This window comes from Aotus nancymaae, unplaced genomic scaffold (genome assembly GCF_030222135.1).
Source record: "Aotus nancymaae isolate 86718 unplaced genomic scaffold, 86718_ANA_hifiasm-v0.15.2.pri h1tg000016l, whole genome shotgun sequence".
Lineage (NCBI taxonomy): Eukaryota > Metazoa > Chordata > Mammalia > Primates > Aotidae > Aotus > Aotus nancymaae.
In genome coordinates, this window is record NW_026988428.1 from 40255028 (window position 1) to 40280450 (window position 25423).

At 44.2% G+C, this 25423-nt stretch overlaps 1 protein-coding gene across 2 annotated transcripts; it reads right to left on the minus strand.

Moving 5' to 3' along the window:
* Window positions 1-395: 395 nt before the first annotated feature.
* On the minus strand, window positions 396-24919 carry PTGES3 (prostaglandin E synthase 3). 2 transcript variants are annotated; one of them, XM_012450504.3, is made up of 8 exons: window positions 24632-24919; window positions 12004-12117; window positions 11802-11871; window positions 9203-9301; window positions 7119-7208; window positions 2964-3026; window positions 1799-1823; window positions 396-1525 (listed from the first exon to the last, which is right to left on the minus strand). In XM_012450504.3, coding segments are annotated over exons 1-8 (483 nt in total). In that variant the 5' UTR covers window positions 24634-24919; the 3' UTR covers window positions 396-1505. The 2 variants fall into 2 exon arrangements, with proteins under 2 accessions (XP_012305927.1, XP_012305928.1); XM_012450505.3 differs by lacking the exon at window positions 2964-3026.
* Window positions 24920-25423: the final 504 nt, after the last annotated feature.

A 25423-nucleotide genomic window follows, 5' to 3' on the forward strand; every position in this document is an offset into this window, starting at 1 on the left:
CCTGTATATCCGACATTAAGAAGTGGTGGAAGGCCGGGGGCGGTGGCTCATGCCTGTAATCCCAGCACTTTGGGAGGCCGAGGTGGGTGGATCACGAGGTCAAGAGATTGAGACCATCCTGGTCAACATGGTGAAACCCCGTCTCTACTAAAAATACAAAAAATTTGCTGGGCATGGTGGCGCGTGCCTGTAATCTTGGCTACTTGGGAGGCTGAGGCAGGAGAATTGCCTGAACCCAGGAGGCGGAGGTTGCGGTGAGCCGAGATCGCACCATTGCACTCCAGCCTGGGTAACAAGAGCGAAAAGAAGTGTTGGAAATACAAAGTGTCTCTATGTTATGGCAAACACAGAAGCTGTGAGGGAATGAAAACTGCCAAAATGCAGAAGTTCAAAGATTTAGAGGAGGACAACACATTTAGTTTTATTTCAATCAAATCACAACACTTTCTTTTCCAACTGCTGCAAAGTGCATCTACAATATTCTATTACAGATCCACTTTAAAAAGGTTTCCTGTGACATTACAGCAAGCCTCTTTTTTCAAACAGAGGAATAATCCCAAATTCTTCCTCAAAAATAAAAACTCCATTTCAGTAAATACATAAAAATTACAGTAAGCCAGACACTTAAAAGGACAGCCAAGAAGTCTTCCAACAGTTTATTAGAAAGAATGTAGACATTTAAAAAAATCCCCACTGTCATGAACATAAATTGAGGTTTTCAGCCCTGGTACAAGCTGAATCAAAAAAAAAAGAAATAAAAAATCCAATAGTGTATTCAACATTTTTCACTCATTTGCCATACTGACAGTGCAAATACAAATCTGGTCTAAATGTACAGACTCTCAAGCAACAATGTACAGCTTTCTTCGTCCTCCATGCTAAGAGATGTAAAAGCTTAAGGGTCAAACAATACCAAATGTATAGGCTTCAAAAACCATCTAAGTTAGGGCATTCTCTAGTTTTAGCTAAGATACATCTGGAACACTGACAAGTGATCACTTACATAGAATAATGTGAAGTACATTTTTTTTTTGAAAAATAAACTTTAGTGGAACAATCCTGAAGGGTAATACCAGAGGAAGAGCAGGTTACTATCAGTAAGGTGTCAGCCAATTTGTTCCAGCCACTTTTGAATCCATGTTCTATACTCTAGTTTTCTTTCCCTAAGCTTCCTATTATGTCAGTATCTGTTATGAAGAAAAGGAGACTTAGGTGAGATGTTTTTATCATAACTGCTTCATCAATTGCCTAGGACTTCAACAGCTTCATGAAAGTCTGGGAAATGTTCATGCATAAGGTTATTGCCTTAGCTGACTTAAAATTGCCCCATACAATGGTACATATCAACCCTTAGTGAAGCCTTTTAAAAAACAAACAGGTTGAAAAATGGGTTAAAGTAGGCAAATACAGCATCTGCCTTTAGAGCTATCAACTCAGGAATTCTCTCAGTTATGAAATCTTGCAGAGAAGTTATTTCTCAAAATCCAGGTGATGATAATATTCCTTTACTCCAGATCTGGCATTTCTGAAAGAATTTAAGAAATATTAGTATCAAGTACAAGGTAAGTAATCTACCAATTTTAATGTCTTAAAGGAAAAGCAACCAAAAATCAAAAATATATTGTTTCCCAGTGAATAGGTAGGTGGTCTTGCTATCTCAAGTAATTCACATTTCTGCTTTATTTATTCAAGGTCATAAAGAAAAAATTACTTTTCTTCCAAAGTTAACATCACTTTTTTGAGTTTAGTTTTTGATGCCAAATATCACTGTGTAAACATACTTTTTATATACACTTACTTTCATCATCACTGTCTTGTGAATCCTGCAAGAGGGAAAATTAAAAAAAGTTACCGAGCTGACCAAATATTCTTTTGCTAACTGAACAAGTGACCTTAACTTCAAGCGCTGTATTTTTGACTAAAGTAGCACGGGTAGGTAGGTACATCAAGCACAGAAATTTAGTCACTGGACTTAAGACTAGGTTTACCTAAGGTGAATGGATGTATAGCAGAGGATCTATCTACCTGTTAAAAACTGGTGTGTGCCTTTTGGAGACATTCAGCCCACCCTTTGAATCCCTCCCTAAATTCTATCTTGGCATTCAAAGAGAAAACATGGCTCAATATGAAGAACAATGGACTGACAGAAGACAGTGAACTCTAATCCTAGCTGTTGAGTGACTATTATGTATTTTTCTAAACTGCATTAAATAACTTGCCGGGAGCTGTGAAAATGCTGGTGTTGGGAAGATGTTGAGAAATGTAGTTTAATGTATCATCCTCTTACAGATTTACAACATCCATTTGTTTAACTGGTCTCTGACTAATCCTGACATAAAACCTATTTAACTTGCTTTCTTAGTCAAAATAATCCCTATAAACCGATTCTTTTTCTTTTTGAGACAGAGTCTCGCTCCGTTGCCCAGGCTGGAGTGCAATGGTGTGATCTTGGCTCACTGCAATCTCCACCTCCTGGGTTCAAGGATTCTCCTAACCTTATCCTCTCCAGCAGCTAGGATTACAGGCATCTGCCATCATGCCTGGCTAATTTTTGTAGAGGTGGTTTCACCACGTTGGCCAGGCTAGTCTTGAACTCCTGACCTCAAGTGATCCGCCTGCCTCGGCCTCCCAAATTGCTGGGATTACAAGCATGAGCCACTGTACCCAGCCTAAATTGACTCTTATAATTCAGTAAGGTATTAATATATAATGTCTCTATGCAATGATTCTTTTGAAATCTGATCCATTTAGGAATGGTCTACAGAACAACCAGTTCCCTAGTAGATACCCATTCCTCAAAAATGGGCAGATTTTAAAAACTGCTTTTTCCTTATTTATTTATTTATTTATTTTTTACAAAATAAGAAGTAATCCTCAATCTCTATAAAACCACCTGTAAATATGTTGTTTCTTACTATTTAATAGTATAAAAGTAAACAGAAAAAAAAAACTTTTAGACTTACATCATCTGCTCCATCTACTTCTGGTAAATCTACATCCTCATCACCACCCATGTTGTTCATCATCTATTTGAAGTGTAAAAATTAGTTTAAAAAATGTTGTTACGTTAGGCCCTAATTATTAGGCTGCATGCTTCAGAATAAACCTTAAGTCTGCCACAGATATCCACAAATGAAAAATGCAAAATAAATGTAAGCATTTTCCCTTCTGGAAAAGGTAGATAGGTAATTACACAAAATCCTAAAAACCTGTATGGAAATTAAAACTGAATTTTCCCTAAAGAAAAACCAAGCTACTCATGCAGCAAGTATCAATGTATGACAGACATTAAAAATTCTACTGGAGTAGTGGTTACCTCTGGTGAATGGGATTCATCTGTAGTTGCAAAGCTTTCTATCTTAAGTTAGGCAGAGTGTGTATTATGGTATTTTTATTGTTGTTGTTCCCCTGAGATGAAGTTTTGCTCTTGTTGCCCAGGCTGGAGTGCAATCGTGCGATCTCAGCTCACTGCCACCTCCGTCTCCCAGGTTCAAGAGATTCTCCTGCCTCAGCCTTCTGAGTAGCTGGGATTACAGGCATGCACCACCATGCCTAGCTAATTTTGTATTTTTAGTAGAGACAAGGTCTCTCCATGTTTGTCAGGCTGGTCTCAAACTCCTGACCTCAGGTGATCCTCCCACCTTGGCCTCTCAAAGTGCTGGGATTACAGCAACGAGACACTACGCCCAGCTGGCGCATATATATATATATATATATATATATTTTTTGGATACAGTCTTGCTGTCATCCAGGCTGGAGTGCGGTGGTGTGATCTTGGTTCACTGCAACCTCTGCCTTTGCGTTCAAGCAATTCTCATACTTCAGCCTCCTGGGTAGCTGGGATTACAGGCGTGCACCACCATACCAAGCTAATTTTTCTATATTTAGTAGAGACAGGGTTTCACCATTTTGGCCAGGCTGGTCTTGAATTCCTGGGCTATAGTGATCCACCAGCCTTGTCTTCTCAAAGTGCTGAGATTACAGGCACAAGCCACCACACTTGGCCTTTTTTATTTTGAGACAGAGTCCTGCTCTGTTGCCCAGGCCGGAGTGCAGTGGCACAATCTCGGCTCACTACAACTTCCAGTTCCTGGGTTCAAATGATTCTCCTGCCTCAACTTCCTGGGTAGCTGAGATTATAGGCACATGCCACCATGCCCAGCTAATTTTTGTATCTTCGGTAAAGACAGGGTTTCACCATATTGGCCAAGCTGGTCTCAAACTCCTGGCCTCAAGTGATCCGCCTGCCTCGGCCTCCCAAATTGCTGAGATTATAGGAGTAAGCCACCACGCCAGGCCTGGTATTCTCATTATGGTTTTAGATATTGTGAAGAACCAATAAATGATTTAAACCTAATTCCCATGTTTAAAACATTTTTGTAATGTTTAAATAAAAAAACAAAAAAAAATCACGTATGCATGGAAAAAAACTCAGACTTCAAAAATGTATGAGTACCCAGATTTTAGAGCGGGAAGGGACCTTAAAAAGATAGTCAAACATTCAGTTAGGAAGGTGAATAAAAAAAAAATAGTCAAACATACAATGGAACGTATTCAGTCTAAAACTAAGAATTATTCATCCTTAAAAAAAGAAAATCTGCGTTATGTGACAAAACACAATGAAGAACCTGGAGCACGTCATGCTATGTGTAAGCCAGTCACAGGACAAATAATGCAAGATTCCATTTATATGAGATACTTAAAATAGTTACACACATAAAAATAGAGTAGAATGGTTGCTGCCAGGAGTTGGAGGGAAGGAAAAATGCAGAGTTGCTATTATATAGGTATGAAATTCCAGTTACACAAAACACAGTTTCAGAGACCTACTGTAGAGCATTATGCCTACAGTTAACAATACTGTATCATGCACTTAAAAATCTGTTAAGATAGCAGATTTCATGTGAAATGCTCTAACCTCAATTAATTAAACACACACAAAAGGATTCAGTATAAAAATTCTGGGCTGGCTCACACCTATAATTCCAGCACTTTGGGAGGCTGAAGCGGGCAGATCATGAGGTCAGGAGATCGAGACCATCCTGGCCAACATAGTGAAACTCTGTCTTTACTAAAAATAAAAAAATAGCTGGGCGTGGTGGCACGCACCTACAATCTCAGCTACTAGGGAGACTGAGGAAGGAGAGTAATTTGAAACTGGGAGGCGAACACTGCAATGAGCCAAGATTGCACCACTGCACTCCAGCCTGGAGACAGAGCGAGACTCTGTCTCAAAATTAATAATAATAATTCTGGATAATCTATCTTGAATGAAATGAGTAACTGGGAAAAAGTTTCCTTACCTCCAAAAGCACTAGTGAATACTTTTTTTAAGTTTCTTTGGGCAGGAAAAATGCTAAAGGTACCAAGCACAATGCTATGTGCTTAAGATACACCACCAGAAGAAAATCGAACATATTCAAGAGCTACTTAGAGGTAACAACAAAAACTAAACAACAGAGATAGCACAAGCAAAAAAACAACGTTACAAGGCTGGGGGCAGTGGCTCATGTCTGTAATCCCAGCACTGTGTATGGGAAGCTGAGGCGGGAGGATAGCTTGAGCTCAACAAGACCTGCCTAAGCAACACAGTGGCTTGCACCAACGGCTACAGGTAAGGGAAGTAGGAATTAAAAAAAAAAAAATCACATAAATAGAACATCCTTCCTGTTGAAATCACCATGCCAGAGTCATGTGTGGAGAATTGTTCAATAAAGCAATTATATACATAAAGCTGGAAACTTAGCTCCTTTTATTTAACTCTTAGGTCTCAAAACACAAAATCTAGTTAATGAAAAATTTTAAATTTCAACAAGAAATGAATTTCGTGAGTATGTATTCAACTGACACCCTAATGTTCTTTTTGTACTTAGCTTTATTCTACTACATTTGATAAAGTCTATTCTGCCTACATGGAGATCATTTATTCTTTGCCCATGGCAACAGGTTATTTGGGTGACATCTTAGAAAACACTTTCTTAAACTCGCCCTGTACACCTCAGGGTAAACTTTCACTTTTTTTTTTTTTTGAAACAGAGTCTTTCTCTGTTGCGCAGGCTAGAGTGCAGTGGTATGATTTCAGCTCACCGCAACTTCCACTTCCTGGGTTCAAGCCATTCACCTGTCTTAGCCTCCAGAGTAGCTAGGGTAACAGGCATGCACCACCACGCCCAGCTTTTTGTAATTTTATTTTTTATTTATTCATTTTTGAGATACAGTTTTGCTCTTGTCAGGCTGGAGTGCAATGGTGTGATCTCAGCTCACTGCAACCTCTGCCTCCCCAGTCCAAGCAATTCTCCTGCACTGGCCTCCTGAGTAGCTGGGATCACAGGCATGTGCCACCACACTTTGCTAATTTTCTATTTTTAGTAGAGGCAGGGTTTCTCCATGTTGTCAGGACAGTCTCGAACTCCCAACCTCAGGTGATCTGCCTGCCTCGGCCTCCCAAAGTGCTGAAATTACAGGTGTGAGTCACCACGCCTGGCCTGTAATCTTATTTCATGTACTTATTGAGATGGAGTCTCTATCTGTCGCCAGGCTCAAGTGCAGTGGCATGATCTTGGCTCACTGCAACCTCTGCCTCCCAGGTTTAAGCAACTGCCTGCATCAGCCTCCTTAGTAGCTGGGACTACAGGTGTCCACCACCATGCCTGGCTATTTTTAGCAGAGATGGAGTTTCACCATGCTGGCCAGGATGGTCTCGATCTCCTGACCTCATAATCCGCCCACTTGGCCTCCCTCCCAAAGTGCTGGGATTACAGGCATGAGCCAGAAGTTTATAGGTTTATAGTCGTATTTTATGGCTTCAAAAACCAAACCAACTACTGCAATCATGAAAAAAAAAAAAAGTCCTAATGATGAAATTAGCAAACTAGCTGTGTTAGTTTGTCTTAATACATTAACTTTTATAGCCAATACTGATTCTTTTAAAAACATTAAAATGGTTCAACTTCAGGATTAAAATTGCCATTGTTAAAATCTATTTACTGTTACTGCAAAATGGTCTTAAAAATAACAAACATCATGAATACTATAGATGCCTAAAACCAAATTAAACTGACTACACAGACATGTACTATGTACTTGGAGCGGGGAGAGGTCCATTTAAAGGAACTTACCTCAGAGAAACGATCAAAATTAGACATGTCTTCATCTGAATCGTCTTCCCAGTCTTTCCAATTATTGAAGTCCACACTAAGCCAATTAAGCTATAAATTGATACAAAATCACCCTAAGATTAGGCTAATTTGCATTCAGCATGAACCTTAAGACTACATTTTTTTTTTTTTTTTGAGATGGAGTCTTGCTCTGTTACCAGGTTGGAGTGAAGTGGTGCGATCTCTTCACTGCAGCCTCTGCCCCCCAGGTTCAAGCGATTCTCCTGCCTGAGTAGCTGAGGCTACAGGCGCACACCACAATACCCGGCTAATTTTTGTACTTACTTAGTAGAGATGGGGTTTCACTGTGTTGTCCAGGATGATCTCAACCTTTTGACCTTGTGGTCCACCCGCCTCAGCCTCCCAAAGTGCTGGGATTACAGGCATGAGCTGCCACACCCAAGACTACATTTTCTTTTCTTCTAAAGAGTCCAGGCCTTGCTATGTTGTCCAGGCTGGAGTACAGTGAGCATTTACAGGTGCAATCTCACTAATGATCAGTATGTGAGTTTTGACCAGCTTGATTTCTGACCAAGGGTCTGGTTTACCCTCTTCAGACAACCTGGTGGTCCCCACTTCCTGAGACAACACCATACTGATGTTAACTTAGTGTGGCTACCTGACTGACATATGACACTGCAACCCAAAATTGGGTGCAAGTGATCCTTCCACTTCGCCCACCAAAGTAGCTCTTAACTACAGGCACACACTACTGGTGCCTGGCAAAACAACATTTTTTTTTTTTTTTTTTGAGACAGAGTTTCGCTCTTGTTACCCAGGCTGGAGTGCAATGGCGCCATCTCGGCTCACCGCAACCTCCGCCTCCTGGGTTCAGGCAATTCTCCTGCCTCAGCCTCCTGAGTAGCTGGGATTACAGGAACGCACCACCATGCCCAGGTAATTTTTGTATTTTTAATAGAGACGGGGGTTTCACCATGTTGACCGGGATGGTCTTGAACTCTTGACCTCGTGATCCACCTGCCTCGGCCTCCCAAAGTGCTGGGATTACAGGCTTGAGCCACCACGCCGGCCCAAAACAACATTTTTGAACTTCGAATGTATTTTTAGGAGGGCATGTAATTAGCACACAAAGAACAGACTAAGCTAGATGGGGTGGCTCACACCTATAACCCCAACACTTTAGGGGGCCAAGGTGGAAAGATTATTCAGGAGTTCGACACAGCCTGAGCAACAGTGGACCCTGTATCTGGGGGAAAGAGGGGAAGAAAGAAAGAAAAAAACAACTTTTCTGGGTGTGATGGCACATTCCTATAATCCTAGTTATTTGGGAAGCTGAGGTGGGTGGGAAGATCACTTAAGGCCAGGTCAAGGCTGCAGTGAGCCAAGTTCAGACCACTGCACTCTACCATGAGTGGCACAAGACTATCTCCAAAACAAAAGATTAGGCCACTGTGGTGGCTTATGCCTGTAGTTTCAGCACTTTGGGAGGCTGAGGTGGGCAGATCGCTTGAGCCCAGAAGTTCAAGAACAGGCTGGGCAACACTGTGATACCCATTCTCTACAAAAAAAAAAAAAAAAGCCAGGTGTGGTGGCACACCCTGTAGTCTCAGATACTTGGGGGGCTGAGGTCAGAGGATCACTTGATCCTGGGAACCTGAGGCTCCAGTGAGCCAAGGTTGTGCCACTGCAATCCAGCCTGGGTGACAAAGAGAGACCCTGTTTTGGAAAAAAAAGACCTGAAAATTGTTAAACATACCTTTTAAAAACAAATTTACTTGTAAGAACTATTTTCAGTTGAATAATTTATTATTGCACCAAGTTTTGTTCCCTCCCACGTGATGGCTGAGTAATGTATGCAAAATCTGTCTCTTAAGTACAAATGATTCTGCACCAGTTAGTAACTGATATTCTAATCATACTTCGTATTAAGTTAAAACTAAGTGGACAAAAAAACATGAACATGAGGCTTTATACTTAGCTGTGAAACAAAAACACAGCAGTATACTCCTTACATCAAATAAGTGTATCTTTTATCACCTAAAATAAAAATATTGAACTTTTCAAAAAAGGAAAATGAAACCTACCTTTGCCCTTTCTTTTGTTAACCTTGGCCATGACTGGCCAGATTCTCCTTTTCGTAAACAACATAAAATTGATCTGTCCGTTCTTTTATGCTTGGAATCCTAAAAACAAAAGGACCATCACACCATTTATCTCTCCAGTATCACTACTAGATGACAGAAAGTAGCTTGTCATTTCTCACTTTTTTCATTTCTCTACCTAAATTTTCTCTAGACTCTGAAACATGCCCTTGACTACTAAAAACTTCAAACTATCCAACTGCCTGAAACCCCTATATGTTACACTTCTCAAAATTTTTATTCTTTTCCTATTTCCTACTGAAATAATCTGAACAACAACAACAACAAAGTTTCAAGTTTAACCTGGTACCATTTTTTTCTTCCCTGCACACGGTAAACAGAATAAAACCTTAAAAACTTAAAGTAAAAATGATATAACCATGGATTGGTTTAAAGATTCTATTCTTTTTTTTTTTGAGATGGAGTTTCGCTCTGTTGCCCAGACTGGAGTGCAGTGGCACAATCTCAGCTCACCACAACCTCTGCCTCCTGGATTCAAGCGATTTTCCTGCCTCAGTCTCCTGAGTAGCTAGGATTACAGGGCACGCCACCACGCCCAACTGATTTTTGTATTTTTAGTAGAGACAGGGTTTCACAATGTTGGTCAGGCTGGTCCTGAACCCCTGACCTTGTGATCTGCCCGCCTCAGCCTCCCAAAGTGCTGGGATTACAACAAGCGTGAGCTACTGTGCCTGGCCTAACGATTCTATTCTTTTTTTTTTTTTTTTTTTTTTTTTTTGAGACGGAGTTTCGCTCGTTACCCAGGCTGGAGTGCAATGGCGCGATCTCGGCTCACCGCAACCTCCGCCTCCCGGGTTCAGGCAATTCTCCTGCCTCAGCCTCCTGAGTAGCTGGGATTACAGGCACGCGCCACCATGCCCAGCTAATTTTTTGTATTAGTAGAGACGGGGTTTCACCATGTTGACCAGGATGGTCTCGATCTCTTGACCTAGTGATCCACCCGCCTCGGCCTCCCAAAGTGCTGGGATTACAGGCTTGAGCCACCGCGCCCAGCCCACGATTCTATTCTTAGATAAGACAAGCCTCAGCTGGGCATGGTGGCTTACACCTGTAATCCCAGCACTTTGGGAGGCCAAGGCAGGTGGATCACCTGAGATCAGGAATTCAAGATCAGCCTCATCAACATGGAGAAAACCTGTCTCTACTATAAATACAAAATAAAGCCAGGCATGGTAGTGCATGCCTGTAATCCCAGCTACTCAGAAGGCTAAAGCTGGAGAATCGCTTGAACCTGGGAGGCAGAGATTGTGGTGAGCGTAGACTGCGCCACTGCACTCCAGCCTGGGCAACAAGAGCAAAACTGTCTCAAAAACAGACCACACGCACACACACACACACATACACACAGACAAGCCAAGCCTCAAGGATACTACTCTAAGCCCAAACAGTGACAGCAAAAACAAAAAGTATGCAGAAACCTATTTTGGAGGAAATACTACTACAAAATATAAATATACATAGTTTGCCTCAACTATTAAGAAAAAGAGAACTGGCCAAGCACCTATTTTGGAAGAAATAATACAAAATATAAATATACGTAGTTTGCCTCAACTGTTATGAAATACAGAACTGGCCAGGCACAGTGGCTCATGCCTGTAATCTCAGCACTTTGAGAGGCAGAGGTGGGCAAATCACGAAATCAAGAGAGACCATCCTAGCAAACACGGTGAAACCCCATCTCTACTAAAAATACAAAAATTAGCTGGGTGTGGTGGCAGGCGCCTGTAATCCCAGGCTAAGGCAGGAGAATTGCTTGAACCCAGGAGGCGGAGGTTGCAGTGAGCTGAGATTGTGCCACTGCACTCCAGCCTGGTGACAGCAAAACTGTCTCAAAACAAAAAAAACAGACTGGGTGCGGTCGCTCATGCCTGTAACCCCAGCACTTTGGGAGGCTGAGGCGGGCGGATCATGAGGTGAAGAGATCAAGACCATCATGCCCAACATGGTAAAATCCCATCTCTATACAAAAATTAGCTGGGCGTGATGGCACGCCCCTGTAGTCCCAGCTACTCAGGAGGCTGAGGTAGGAAAATCGCTTGAACCCAGGAGGTGGAGGTTGCAGTGAGCGGAGATCACACCACTGCACTCCAGCCTGGCAACAGAGCGAGACTGTCTCAAAAACAAAACAAGGGCCGGGCGCGGTGGCTCACGGCTGTAATCCCAGCACTTTGGGAGGCTGAGGCGGGCGGATCACGAGGTCAAGAGATCAAGACCATCCTGGTCAACATGGTGAAACCCCGTCTCTACTTAAAATACAAAAAATTAGCTGGGCACGGTGGTGCATGCCTGTAATCCCAGCTACTCAGGAGGCTGAGGCAGGAGAATTGCCTGAACCCAGGAGGCGGAGGTTGCGGTGAGCCGAGATCGCGCCATTGCACCGCAGCCTGGGTAATAAGAGTGAAAACTCCGTCTTAAAAAAAAACCAAAACTACAGAACCAACGCTTACTGCTAAAAACAGTACTTAAAGTATGTCCATTTCCTCACAACTTAATTCTGGATTAAAGCATCAAGATTACTTACATTTGGATCAATACAGTGAAAAAGATCAATTTCATTTAAATGCTTAAAATTATCACTTCCTCCAAGACAACTGTATAAAATAAGAAAGAAAAGAATTAAGCCTCTTCAGAGAGTCTAAGATCAATGAAAAAAACAAGCAAGTCAAAGTTATTCCGTTGTGTGAATAACTATTTTACATCATTAGATAAAAAATTTAATTTACCTGAATGTAAGTTTGGATTTTTCAAAATTTACATTCACATCCTTACTGTCTTCAACACAAAATTCAATGAAGACATAGTCCCTTCGATCGTACCACTTTGCAGAAGCAGGCTGCCTATAAAAGGATAAAGTTGGTAAAGTCAAGCTGGAATTGATTACATTTACATACTAACCTTCAACATTTATTGTGTAAGTAAACATATTTCTCTATACCGCTTTAGCATTATTTTGGAGCAGTTCATTACATTAACTACAGTTTTACCCTAACAGCTATATTCCAAGTTAAAACAGGGCTCTGTGGCCAGGCGCTGTGGCTCATGCCTGTAACCCCAGCACTTTGGGAAGCCAAGGCAGGCAGATCACGAGGTCAGGAGTTCAAGACCAGCCTGGCTAACATGGTGAAACCCTATCTCCACTAAAAATACAAAAATTAGCTGGTAACAGTGGAACGTGCCTATAATCTCCACCACTTGGGAGGCTGAGGCAGGAGAATTGCTTGAACCAGACTGGGAGGTGGATGTTGCAGTGAGCTGAGATCGTGTCACTGCACTCCAGCCTGCGCTACAGAGCAAGACTCCATCTCAAAAGCAAAAATAGGGCTCTAACAATATTTCGTTTCAGAATGATTCCAATTTCATAACAGGAGGGATTTAAAAACCAAACGATGGTTAGGAGAGTTAGCCATTTATCTAGTCCTATAAAAAATCGCCGGGCGCGGTGGCTCAAGCCTGTAATCCCAGCACTTTGGGAGGCCGAGGCGGGTGGATCACGAGGTCAAGAGATCGAGACCATCCTGGTCAACATGGTGAAACCCCGTCTCTACTAATACAAAAAATTAGCTGGGCACGGTGGCGCGTGCCTGTAATCCCAGCTACTCAGGAGACTGAGGCAGGAGAATTGCCTGAACCCAGGAGGCGGAGGTTGCGGTGAGCCGAGATCGCGCCATTGCACTCCAGCCTGGGTATCGAGAGCGAAACTCCGTCTCAAAAAAAAAAAAAAAAAAAAAAAAAAAAATTACTTGGCCGGGTGCAGTGGCTCACACCTGTAATCCCAGCACTTTGGAAGACCAAGGCAGGCGATCACTTGAGGCCACCAGTGCTTGAGACCAGCCTGGCCAGCATACCAAAACCTCATCTCTATTAAAAATATAAAAAAGAAAAAAAAAAAAACTTAGCTGGGCATGGTGACACAGGCCTGTAGTCCCAACTAGTTGGGGGTTGGGCCTGAGGCACAAGAATCACTTGAACCTGGGAAGTGGAGGCTGCAGTAAGTTGAGATCATGCCACTGCACTCCAGCCTGGGAAACAGAAACTCTGTCTCAAAACAAACAAAACACAGGTACATCAGATCTCCACTTTCCTATTAACTTCACTGAAACCAGAGGACAATCACTGTCCTTTCCTCAAACTCAAATTAAGCAACCTAGAATTTTATTATTACTTCCCAAAGATTAATACATAGAAGTCCTAACCCCCGGTACACCTGAAGAATGTGATTGTATTTGAAGATAAGGTCTTTAAATGACAAGTAAAAATGACATCTTAGGGTAGACCCTAACCCAATGACTGCTGTCCTCCTATATGAAAAGATTAACACAGAGGAAAGACAGAAGATAGCTATCTGCAAACCAAGGAAAGACCTCACAAGAAACTAACCCTGCTGACACCTTCATCTTGGATTTTCAGCCTCATGGAAATACAAGGAAATAAATTTCTGCTATTTAAGCCACCCAATGTTTGATACTTTATAAAAGCCTTAGCAAGCTAACAATATAATCATGTTCCAGATAATAAAACAAATTTAAATTATCAAAATCTGTGGTTAGGCCATGAGCCAAAAACGATTCTTGCATTTTTAAATATTAAAAAACCCAGGCCGGGCATAGTGGCTCACACCTGTAATCCCAGCACTTTAGGAGGCCAAGGGGGGAGGATCACCTGAGATCGAAGTTCGAGACCAGCCTGACCAACATGGAGAAACCCTGTCGCTACTAAAAATACAAAATTAGCCAGGTGTGGTGGCATATGCCTATAATCCCAGCTACTCGGGAGGCTGAGGCAGGAAAATCGCTTGAACCCAGGAGGCGAAGGTTGCAGTGAGCTGAGATGGCACCACTGCACTCCAGCCTGGGCAATAAGAGCTAAACTCCACCTTAAAAAAAAAAAAAAAAAAAAAAAAAAAATCCTCAGGAGGCAGAGGTTGCAGTCAGCTGGGATTGTGCCACTGCTCTCCAGGTCTGGGGCAACAGAATGAGACCCCATCTCAAAAAAGAATGAGACAGAGATACTTGTGGCCTGTAATGCCTAATATTTAATGGCTGACCCTTTATACAAATTTGCTAGTACATTAAAACTACAAATGGGGCAGGGCATGGTGGCTCACACCTAAAATCGCCAGCACTTTGGAAGGCTGAGGCGGGTGGATTACCTGAGGTCAGGAGCTCGAGACCAGCCTGGCCAATGTGATGAAACACTTTCTCTATTAAAAATACAAAAAAATTAGCTGTGCGTTGTGGCGGTTGCCTGTAATCCCAGCTATTCAGGAGGCTGAAACAGAACTGCTTTAACCCTGAAGGGAGAGGTTGCAGTGAGGGAGGTTGCGGCAAGTGGATCATGAGGTCAGGAGTTCAAAACCAGCCTGACCAAAGAGACCAGCCTCGCCAATGGTGAAACCCCATCTCTACCAAAAATACAAAAATTAGTTGGGCATGATGGCGGGCTCCTGTAATCCCAGCTACTCAGGAGGCTGAGGCAGAATTGCTTGAACCTGGAAAGCAGAAGTTGCAGTGAGCTGAGATTACATCATTGCACTCCAGCTGCCTGGGTGACAGAGACTCCAACTCAAAAAAATTAAAAATAAAAAAATCTATTTGTAATACGTGAGGAATGAGACATCAAATTTCTACTATGGTTAGGAAAAAAGTAGTTCCTAAGTTCATAAATTAAGCAGTTTTTCCTTCTTAGGTATCAAACACCCTGCCTGCAAATGTCTGACATCAAGCTCTGTGTCTCACCTCACACATACTCATTGCTCAGGGAAACCGTAAGCTATTTTGGATCTTTTGTGATCAGCTGTAGTACTAGAAAATTCTCTGAAAAGGTGATCTAAATAAACCTGCTAGTCCTAGTCCTGTGGCTACCAAATCATGTAACAAGATGTATCAGGGCACCATGGAGGAACTCACAACTGCCTTGGGATATTTTAAATTTCAGAGTAATTCAGTGAAACTCAACATTAGTCAACATACAAGGAAACAGTATGAGGTTGTTCAGTTTCAACATGAGATTGTACTGCAAACATCTCTAAGTTTCATCTTCTCAAAACTGAGTATCTGGTGGTTGCTGTAACTCAAAAAACAAAAAGAAACACAGGTCCTACTACACTCCCCCCGCCAAAAAAAATCAATGGGCAACAAGATGATGATAGAAGTCATTTCAAGGTTTGAGAAGTTACATAGTAACCAAAAGCCATACACATTCCATTAATAGCTATGGTTATATAAGAAACTATATATTTTTCTTTTTTCTTTTTTTTTTTTTTTTGAGACGGAGTTTCGCTCTTGTTACCCAGGCCGGAGTGCAATGGCGCGATCTCGGCTCACCGCAACCTCCGCCTCCTGGGTTCAGGCAATTCTCCTGCCTCAGCCTCCTGAGTAGCTGGGATTACAGGCACGCGCCACCATGCCCAGCTAATTTTTTTTTGTATTTTTAGTAGAGATGGGGTTTCACCATGTTGACCAGGATGGTCTCGATCTCTTGACCTCGTGATCCACCTGCCTCGGCCTCCCAAAGTGCTGGGATTACAGGCTTGAGCCACCGCGCCCGGCCCCATATTTTTCTTTTAAATAATGTAAATTAGTTTTTCCAACAGCTACTAAGCTGTTAAGACAATATACTTATGTTGTCTGGATACAACTATGTCATCAAAGCAACTGCTAGTTACTCCTTCTGGCCTAGCATTACAACAAAACTCAGACACCAAGGGCACCATACATCAGGAAGGTTTGTGAAAGAACCTCTGTGCTAGCTAGTTTCTTTATTTGGTAATTCCCATTCTAAAATACAAAGGTGAAATGTATTCAAGGTAATAGTTTATCGAAAACTTCACAATTCTTTTTTTGGGAGAAGTAATCTCGCTCTGTCACCCAGGCTGGAGTGTAGTAACGAGATCTGGCTCACTGCAACCTCTGCCTCCTGGGTTCAAGCAATTCTTTCACCTCAGCCTCCCAAGTAGCTGAGATTACAGGTGTGCGCCAACATGCCCAGCTAATTTTTTTTTAATTTTTCAGTAGAGACAAGCTTTCACGTTGTTGGCCAGGCAGGTCTTGAACTGCCGACCTCAAGTGATCCGCCTACCTCTGCTTCCCAAAGTGCTAGGATTACAGGCATGAGCCACCACACCCGGCCCTTTTGTTGATATGGAGTCTCACTCTGTCACCAAAGCTAAAGTGCAGTGGCATGATCTCAGCTCACTGCAACCTTCACCTCCCAGGTTCAAGGATTGTTGTGTCTCAGCCTCCCAAATAGCTAGGACTATAGGTGCGGACCAGGGCTATCACACCTGGCTAATTTTTGTGTTTTTAGTAGAGATAGAGTTTCACCATGTTAGGCAGGCTGGTCTCAGAACTCCTGACTTCAAGTGATCCACCTGCCTCAGTCTCCCAAAGTGCTGGGATTACAGGCATGAACCACCATGCACAGCCAAGTACTTTCCTTTCAATCAACTCTGTGGCTTTCCACATTCTATCTTTTGAGTACTTTTAAAAAATAATAATAATAATAATTTCTTGCTTTGGTTTTAGACCTTGAAGAAGCATGCTTTTTGTTAACATCCCCAGGAGATAAGAGTTTTTCTTTGTTCAATAAAGATTGAAGGTCAAATATCACTCTCTCACTGCCTCCATAACAAAATTTCTCAGGACTCCATTATCATACTGTCAAGTATGCAGAGGCTACTTTAGATTATGTAATAAATAAACTGGAAATACAGAGACATGGTTATTTACTTTGCAATAAAAGGACAGCCAAAGAAATTACTTTCCCTTTTTGTGAAATCAAAAAAATAAGCCATCTGTCAGAAATCCTGGGTTCCAATCCTATTTTGGCTTTTTTTTTTTTCTTTTGAGACAAAGTCTTCCTCTCGTCACCCAGGCTGGGGTGCTATGGTGCGATCTCGGCTCACCGCAACCTCTGCCTCCCAGGTTCAAGCAATTCTCCTGCCTCAGCCTCCTGAGTAGCTGGGATTACAGGCGCCTGCCACCATGCCCAGCTAATTTTTATATTTTTAGTAGAGACGGGGTTTCACCATGCAGGCCAGGCTAGTCTCGAACTCCTGACCCCAGGCGATCCACACGCCTCAGCCTCCCAAAGTACTGGGATTACAGGCATGAGCCACAGTGCTCGGCGTTTTTTTTTTCCTTTTGAGACAGTCTCACTCTGTTGTCGAGGGTGGATTGCACAGTGACGCCATCTCAGCTCATTGCAACCTCTGCCTCCCGGGCTCAAGCAATTCTCTGACCTCAGTCTCTGGAGGAGCCGGGACTACAGGCACATGCCACAATCCTATTTTGGACAGCCCCATAAAATACTCAAATTAGTGCTGTGTAAATTGGTATTTTAAGAATCGGCCGGGCGCGGTGGCTCCCAGCACTTGGGGAGGCCGAGGTGGGCGGACCATGAGGTGAAGAGATCGAGACTATCCTGGCCAACATGGTGAAACTCTGTCTCTACTAAAAATACAAAAATTAGCCAGGCGTGGTGGCATGTGCCTGTGGTCCCAGCTACTCGGGAGGCTGAGGTGGAAGAATCGCTTGAACTCAGGAGGCGAAGGTTGCAGGGAGCTGAGATTGCATCACTGCACTCCAGCCTGGCGACACAGCAAGACTTCGTCTCAAAAATAAACTATCACCCAGGTGCGGTGGCTCACGCCTGTAATCCCAGCACTTTGGGAGGCTGAGGCAGGCAGATCACCTGAGGTCAGGGGTGCGACATCAGCCTAGCCAACATCGAGAAACCCCGTCTCTACTTAAAATACAAAAAAATTAGCCAGGCATTGTGGCGGTCGCCTGTAATCCCAGCTACCTGGGAGGCTGAGGCATGAGAATTGCTTAACCTGGGAGTCAGAGGTTGCAGTGAGCCAGGACTGCATCACTGCACGCCAGCCTGGGAGCAGGACTCCATCTCAAAAAAAAAAAAAAAAAAAATTTAAGCACCTACGATTTAGATATTTTCTATATACAGGTAAACCTTCTGTGAGATGGAAAGGGCCCTAACAAAACAGTTGTTTATTTTTCTGAGTCTCCCTCGTCAGCCAAGCTGGAGTGCAGTGCTGCATTCTCGGATCACTGCAATCTCCTCACCTCCTGGGTTCAAGTGGTTTTCCTGCCTCAGTCTCCCAAGTAGCTGGGATTACAAGTGCCCACCACCACACTCAGCTAATTTTTGTATTTTTAGTAGAGACAGGGTTTCACTATGTTGGCCAGGCTAATCTCGAACTCCTGACCTCAAGTGAACCACCCTCCTTGGCCTCCAGAAATAAGTGGGATTACAGGCATGAGGCACAGTGCCCAGCCGACATAAATACTTTTTTTTTTTTTGAGATGGGAGTCTCATTCGGTCACCCAGGCTGGAGTACAATGGCACCATCTTGGCTCAATGCAACCTCTGCCTCCTGGGTTCAAGTGATTCTTCTTCCTCAGTCTCCTGAGTAGCTGGGATTATAGGCACCCACCACCACAGCCAGGTAATTTTTCTTTCTTTTTTTTTTTTTTTTTTAAGACGGGGCTTCACCGTATTGGTCAGGCTGGTCTTGAACTCCCGACCTCAGGTGATCCGCCTGCCTTGGCATCCCAAGTGCTTGGATTACAGGCGTGAGCCACCACGCCCGGCCCAATTTTTCTATTTTAGTAGAGACGGGGTTTCACCAGGTTGGCCAGGCTGGTCTCAAACTCCTGACCTCAGGTGATCCACCCTCCTTGGCCTCCCAAAGTGCTGGGATTATAGGCATGAGCCACCGTACCAGCAACACTTTTTATCAAAGTGTGGCTTCATGTGAATGAGCACCTGAGGCACAGAAAAGCCACGACAGCACATTTTATTCAGCTTTGGAATACAAAATGGGAGAAGAGAGGCTGGGCACGGTGGCTCACGCCTGTAATCCCAGTACTTTGGGAGGCCAGACAGGCAGATGGCCTCAGGTCAGGAGTTTGAGACCACTCTGGCCAACATGGTGAAATCCCGTCTTTACTAAAAATACAAAAAAATCTGCCAGATGTTGTGACGTATGCCTGTAATCCCAGCTACTCAAGAGGCTGAGGCAGAGGAACTGCTTGAATAACGGGGAGGTGAAGGTTGCAGTGAGCCAAGATCACGCCACTGCACTCCAGCCTGGGCCACAGAGAGAGACCCTGTTTCCAAATAAATAATAAAGTTAGCCGGGTGTGGCAGTGTACACCTGTAGTCCCAGCTACTGGGGGGCCAAAGCAGGAAGATGGCTTGATCTCAAGAGTTTGAGGCTGCAGGGAGTGATTATACCAGCCTGGGCAAAATAGTGAGGCAGAGTCTCAGAAAAAGAAGGAATATTCCTGGAAAACCGGAAGTTCAAAAGTATACCAAGGACTGGGTACAGGAGCTCACACCTGTAATCCTAGCACTTTGGGAGGAAGATCACTTGAGCCCAGGAGTTCAAGACCAACCCAGGCACACAGCAAGACTCCATCTCTAGTGTGTGTGTGTGAGAGAGACAGAGAGAGAGAATATGAATTACGAGGTCAGGAGTTCAGGCGCGGTGGCTCATGCCTGTAATCCTAGCACTGTGGGAGGCCGAGGTGGGTGGATCACCTGAGGTCAGGAGTTCAAGACCACCCTGGCCATCATGGTGAAACCCCATCTTTAAAAAAAAAAAAAAAGTAGCCGGGTATAGTGGCGGGTGCCTGTAATCCCAGCCACTCCGGAGCCTGAGGCAAAGAACCGCTTGAACCCGCCAGGAGCAGTGGCTCACGCCTGTAATCCCAGCACTTTGGGAGGTTGAGGCGGGCAGATCACCTGAGGTTGGGAGTTTGAGACCAGATTTACCAACATGGAGAAACCCTATCTATTAAAATTACAAAATTAGCCAGTCATGGTGGCACATGCCTGTAATCCCAGCTACTCAGGAGGCTGAGGCAGGAGAATCGCTTGAACCTGGGAGGCAGAGGTTATGGTGAGCCAAGGAGATCGTGCTATCACACTCCAGCCTGGGCAACAAGAGCAAAACTGTCTCAAAAAAAAAAAAAAAAGAGAATTGCACCAGGCGCGGTGGCTCACACCTGTAATCCCAGCCCTTTGGGAGGCCGAGGCAGGTGGATCATGAGGTCAAGAGATCGAGACCATCCTGGTCAACATGGTGAAACCCCGTCTCTACTAAAAATACAAAAAATTAGCTGGGCATGGTGGTGCGTGCCTGTAATCCCAGCTACTCAGGAGGCTGAGGCAGGAGAATTGCCTGAACCCAGGAGGTGGAGGTTGCAGTGAGCCGAGATCGCGCCATTGCACTCCAGCCTAGGTACCAAGAGCGAAACGCCATCTAAAAAAAAAAAAAAGAGAACTGCTTAAACTCAGGAGGTGGAGGATACAGTGAGCCGAGATTGTGCCACTACACTCCAGTCTGGGTGACAGAACAAGACTATGTCTCAAAAAAACAAAAAACAAAACAAAACAAACCCTATCATTGCAAATCCATACACTATACAATAAAAATTTCAATACACTATTTCCGTAACAAAATATGCTCACTAGAGCATTTTTTGAACTCATGTAAATAAGACCTTAGGTGTTGCCAGGCGCGGTAGCTCACACCTATAATCCCAGCACTTTGGGAGGCCGAGGCGGGTAGATCACGAGGTCAAGAGATGGAGACCATCCTGGTCAACACCGTGAAACCCCGTCTCTACTTAAAAAAAAAAAAAAAAAAAAATTAGCTGAGCATGGTGGCATGTGCCTGTAGTCCCAACTACTCAGGAGGCTGAGGAGGAAGAATTGCTTGAACCCAGGAGACGGAGGTTGCAGTGAGCTGAGATCGCACCATTGCACTCCACCCTGGGTAACAAGAGCGAAACTCAAAAAAAAAAAAAAAAAAAAGAAAAAGAGAAAAAAAGAAAAACTCCATCTCAAAAAAAAAAAAATAAGATCTTAGGTGTTTAAGAGCTAGATTATCTAAACAGTTGATATTTACAAAGGTTGTTTTTTTTTCTTGAAAAGGGACAGACTGGGTGTGGTGGTTCATGCCTGTAATCCCAGCACTTTGGGAGGCCAAGAGGCAGATAACCTGAGGTCAGGAATTCAAGACCAGCCTGACCAACAGGGAGAAAAACCACCCCTCCACCCCACCTCTAAAAATAAACAAATAAATTAAAAAAAGAAAAGGGACAATCACTAACCACAAAATGACATAGCTTGTAGAAAATTTAATTAGGCAGGAGAATCTTAATTTAGCAATAAAACACTGGCTTGCACTCCAGGTTTTTCTCTTCCAGTTTCTACTGCCTTCTAGTTAAAGTCTAACCGACAGGAAGAAAAAGTAAAAATCCAGTTGCCAGGTTACAGTGGCTAGGAAATCAATAGGGAACAAAGGCCACCCACCCATCAGATATTCTCTAACTTATAGAAATTAACAATATAGCATATGTTCACTATGACAATTTGTTTTCAAGGCTAAAGACAATTTTATTTTGGGGATTTGTTCCTACACAGCTGAGTGAGGGCAAAGTTAAGACTTTTACCAAAATCAGAGATGCATGGTTTCTGTACAACTTCCTAATTATACACAAGACGTTAGACAGGAAAAACAATGACTTTAAATATCTGTAAAGTAAATAAAAATTTTACTTTTTATCTATTTTTAATTGGTCCAACGACAATGATTCAAAAAAAAAAAAAACGTGAAGTAGCACTCTGCAAGGTTAGTTAAGCACAAAATCTTAAATGGGGGAAGGACCTAAAAATAAAATCCCAGCCTTCTCCAAGACAGGTCCGAAATTAAGAGCTTTTTTATAAACTATGAGACAAACTTTCAAAACTTAGGATTTAAAGAAATGTAACTAGGAAATCGCTAAAGAGCAAATGAGTAAATCAAATGAGAAAACACACTCCCAAGCCCTTAATGTACCCAGCAAGCCCTTAATGTACCCAGCATAAATCTCTCTCCAGATCTTTAAAAAGTTTTATTAGCCAGGCATGGTGGTGCTTGCCTGCAGTCCTAGCTACTCAGGAGACTGAGGCAAGGAGGATCGCTTGAGCGCAGGAGGTGAAGTGGAGGCTGCTGTGAGCTGAGATCGCGCCCCTGCACTCTAGCCAAGGCGACAGAGCAAGACCCTGTCTCAAAAAAAATAAATAAATAAACCCTCATCAGTCAGAGTCTTCCTAGGACTGGATGACGACCCAGTAAAGGATTCTTCCACCTCAAACAACTGACTTACAACATTCATTTTGTAATTTCATTTAAATCTTTAACTTGGTAAGAGTTCCTGAAGAATTTACCAAATGACACATACTGAATAGTTTTAAAAGGATGAGATTAGCTGGTTTCTTCAAAACATTCGTTTTTTCCCTCAACACCCTGCATGTGGCATCGGATCACTTGTTTTGAAGGTAGCTTTCTTTCTTTCTTTTTTTTTTTTTTTTTTTTACTAGAGAGGCTACTTTTTGGAATAGCCTCTCTAACTGCTACACTTTTTTTTTTTTTGGTGAGACAGAGTCTCCCTCTATTGTCCAGGATGGAGTGCAATGGCTCAATCTCAGCTCACTGCAACCTCCACCTCCCGGGTTCAGGCGATTCTCCTGCCAGAGCAGCTGGGATTACAGGTGAGCACCACCAAGCCAGGCTAGTTTTTGTATTTTCAGTAGAGACGGGGTTTCACCATATTGGCCAAGCTGGTCTCGAACCCCTGATCCGACCGCCTGAGCCTCCCAAAGTGCAGGACAGGTGTGAGCCACTGCGCCCTGACTTACATTTACTTTTCATTCAAGTTTTTTAATCTACTTACATAACAGCCATTTCTTACCTATTTAAATATCTTATGTGGCCTCCAGAAAGTGCATCTACCTCAAGCCAATTTTAAACGTATTTTTCGAGAAAAGATTTGTTCAGCTGTATTAAAAGTTGCTAATGCCTCATCTGACAAAAATTTTCCCCTTATAGATTTTCAGAGTATAAAAGGTTAAGACTGAAGTCCCTTCTACATTACTTAGAAGGGAAAAGCAAAAGCTATCTTACATACATTCGAATTTGTAAAAACCCCGTTTACGTACCACTTTCAGGGAGGGGGCTCCTCCAAAATTCTAATTTACACCCTTACAGTAATACAGGCTGTGCTCTATAAGCTTGTTCTCGGTGACAAACTGGCTTCAGTGTATCCCTCACTCAACCCTTTAGACTTTTAGCCAATATACTCACTGTCAGTATCATGGCTTGAATTAAGTAAACCCTTGAATGTTCATTACTTTTCCACAGGAATAAAGTTACTCCCCTCCTCTCTCTCCTGAATGGAGTGTGTGGGGGGGGAGGGGAACGTTCCCCTTCAATTGTTCTCCGTATCTTTTAAGACTTAGCTAATAACTTAAAAAATAATGTCCCGTCCAAAAAACAAAACAAAACAAAACAAAACCCTGTAAAACTGGGAGCCCTCACTGGACGTGGCAGTGCCATGAATTCTTACTCGGTTAAAATCAACCAAGGCTTTCCCTTACTATAAAACGAAGATTGCTATGGAATTTGTATTAACCCACACACCATCAAATTTAAGCCCTTTAGGACAACAGTAAGTTAATTACATATATATTTCATCCTACACTGAGGCAGGATAGTGAAAAACCTCACCTAAAGTTTAACATGGAACACTGAAAATGTCCGTTAAGTATCCTTCCAAAGTCGACACGTGCCCAACTACCTGCTCAATGGTAACTCCTCGCTGCCAGGGAAGCGGCTGAGTTCTGGCAACCTCCCGTGTTTTCAAAAGATTGCATTTAGGAGGCGGCCTAGAAGTACCCACACTCAAGAAACCCAGACACAGGAGAGGGAAGTAAGTTGAGGCGTGGGCATGGCTTCCCTCTAGTTGCCTAGCAGTACCCTGCAGCTCACGGCGAGGCCCGCGTGGGGCTCTCCCAGGAGCTCCGCCAGGTACGTGGCGGCACCCACTACAGGTGCGCTCGGCCCAGGGCCTGGACCCGGGACCACGGAGCAGCAGAACTGGAGCGCCCAGGCAGCCGAAAAGCGACCCACGAGGGTTCACGCTTCAGGGCGCCGCATGGCGAGCAGCTCCCGGGAGCTCAAGGCCTACAGTGAAGTTACAGAAAGAAGCGAGTCGGCCAGATGGCCAAAGGGGAAAAAGTAGCATTTCCGGCACGGGGAAGCCAAGGGACTTTTCAGAGGTGGAGGAAGCGGACATCTGGAGGAAAATGTCCTCCACCAGCCAACGGTAACCGGAACAAGGATACTGAACCTCCCGCCCCTAGGCAGGCACGACTGCCACTACCGATGCGAGAAAGGCTAGGGGGCCGAAAGTGGAGGGAGGGCCAGGACCGTATTCCGGGAGCCCCAGACGCGGCCTTGGCCTCACTCCGGGCGACCCTTCCTCGGCGGGGTGTCGCACTCACATTATGAACGGGGCAGGGGGACGGGCGAACGGGTGGGAGGGCCTCTCTGGCGGCGGCTGCTGCTAAGGAGTCGACTTCTCTCCGGTGGCGACTCCGCGTTTTCTCCCCGGTCGCGGCCTCTTCTCGCTTCCCTCAGGCGACGGCGGCAGCAGCGGGCTCGACCTAGCTCCCCAGAATGCACCGCGCGGAAAGAGCGGCTCCTCCGGTCGGAGAGAAGAGGAAAGTGTAGGAAAAGGGGCGCGAGGACGGAGAATGAACGTGCGTGCGTGCGAACGAGGGGTGGTGAGGCCGGGCGGCGGCTGGTGACGCAGCAAAATGCCCGGGCCTTGCCACCGCGCGTGCGCAGTCCTTGTTTTCAGGCTCCGGCGCGGCTTTCTAGAGATATCTACGGAAAGGGCGGGGCCTCCCAGCTCCTTCGCGATCCTTCCTGGCGCCGGCCCCGCCCTTCGTCCGCCACCCTACCCCCACCCCGGCCCCCGCTAGTCCTTACGCGTTCCCGCCTCTCCTCCCGCGCTGTCCTCTCGCGTTAGAAAACCGTTGGCTGCCCAACCGCTCGGCCACGCGCCTTGGGCGATTTCTCTGAGGAACGGATGCGTTGGCAGCGGGAGGCAAGGCCGAGGCAGAGGAACGCGGAGTCGGGATCGTGGAGAATTGAAATTGAGCGTTGGTTACTCTTGAGGGAGTAAATCAGCTCACTCAGGGAACATTCCACCACAAAAACATGTGAAAAGCCTGTGCTGTGGAAAAGGGCTCACTTCACCATCTATCTGAAGGTTGGAGGCTCTGTCCAGG

Coding starts and splice junctions, on each gene's coding strand:
- PTGES3 (XM_012450504.3), bottom strand. Junction 11,872..12,003: donor AAATCCAAACTTACATTCAG/GTAAATTAAATT, acceptor TATTTTATACAG/TTGTCTTGGAGGAAGTGATA. Junction 3,027..7,118: donor ATTTTGATCGTTTCTCTGAG/GTAAGTTCCTTT, acceptor CACTTCAAATAG/ATGATGAACAACATGGGTGG.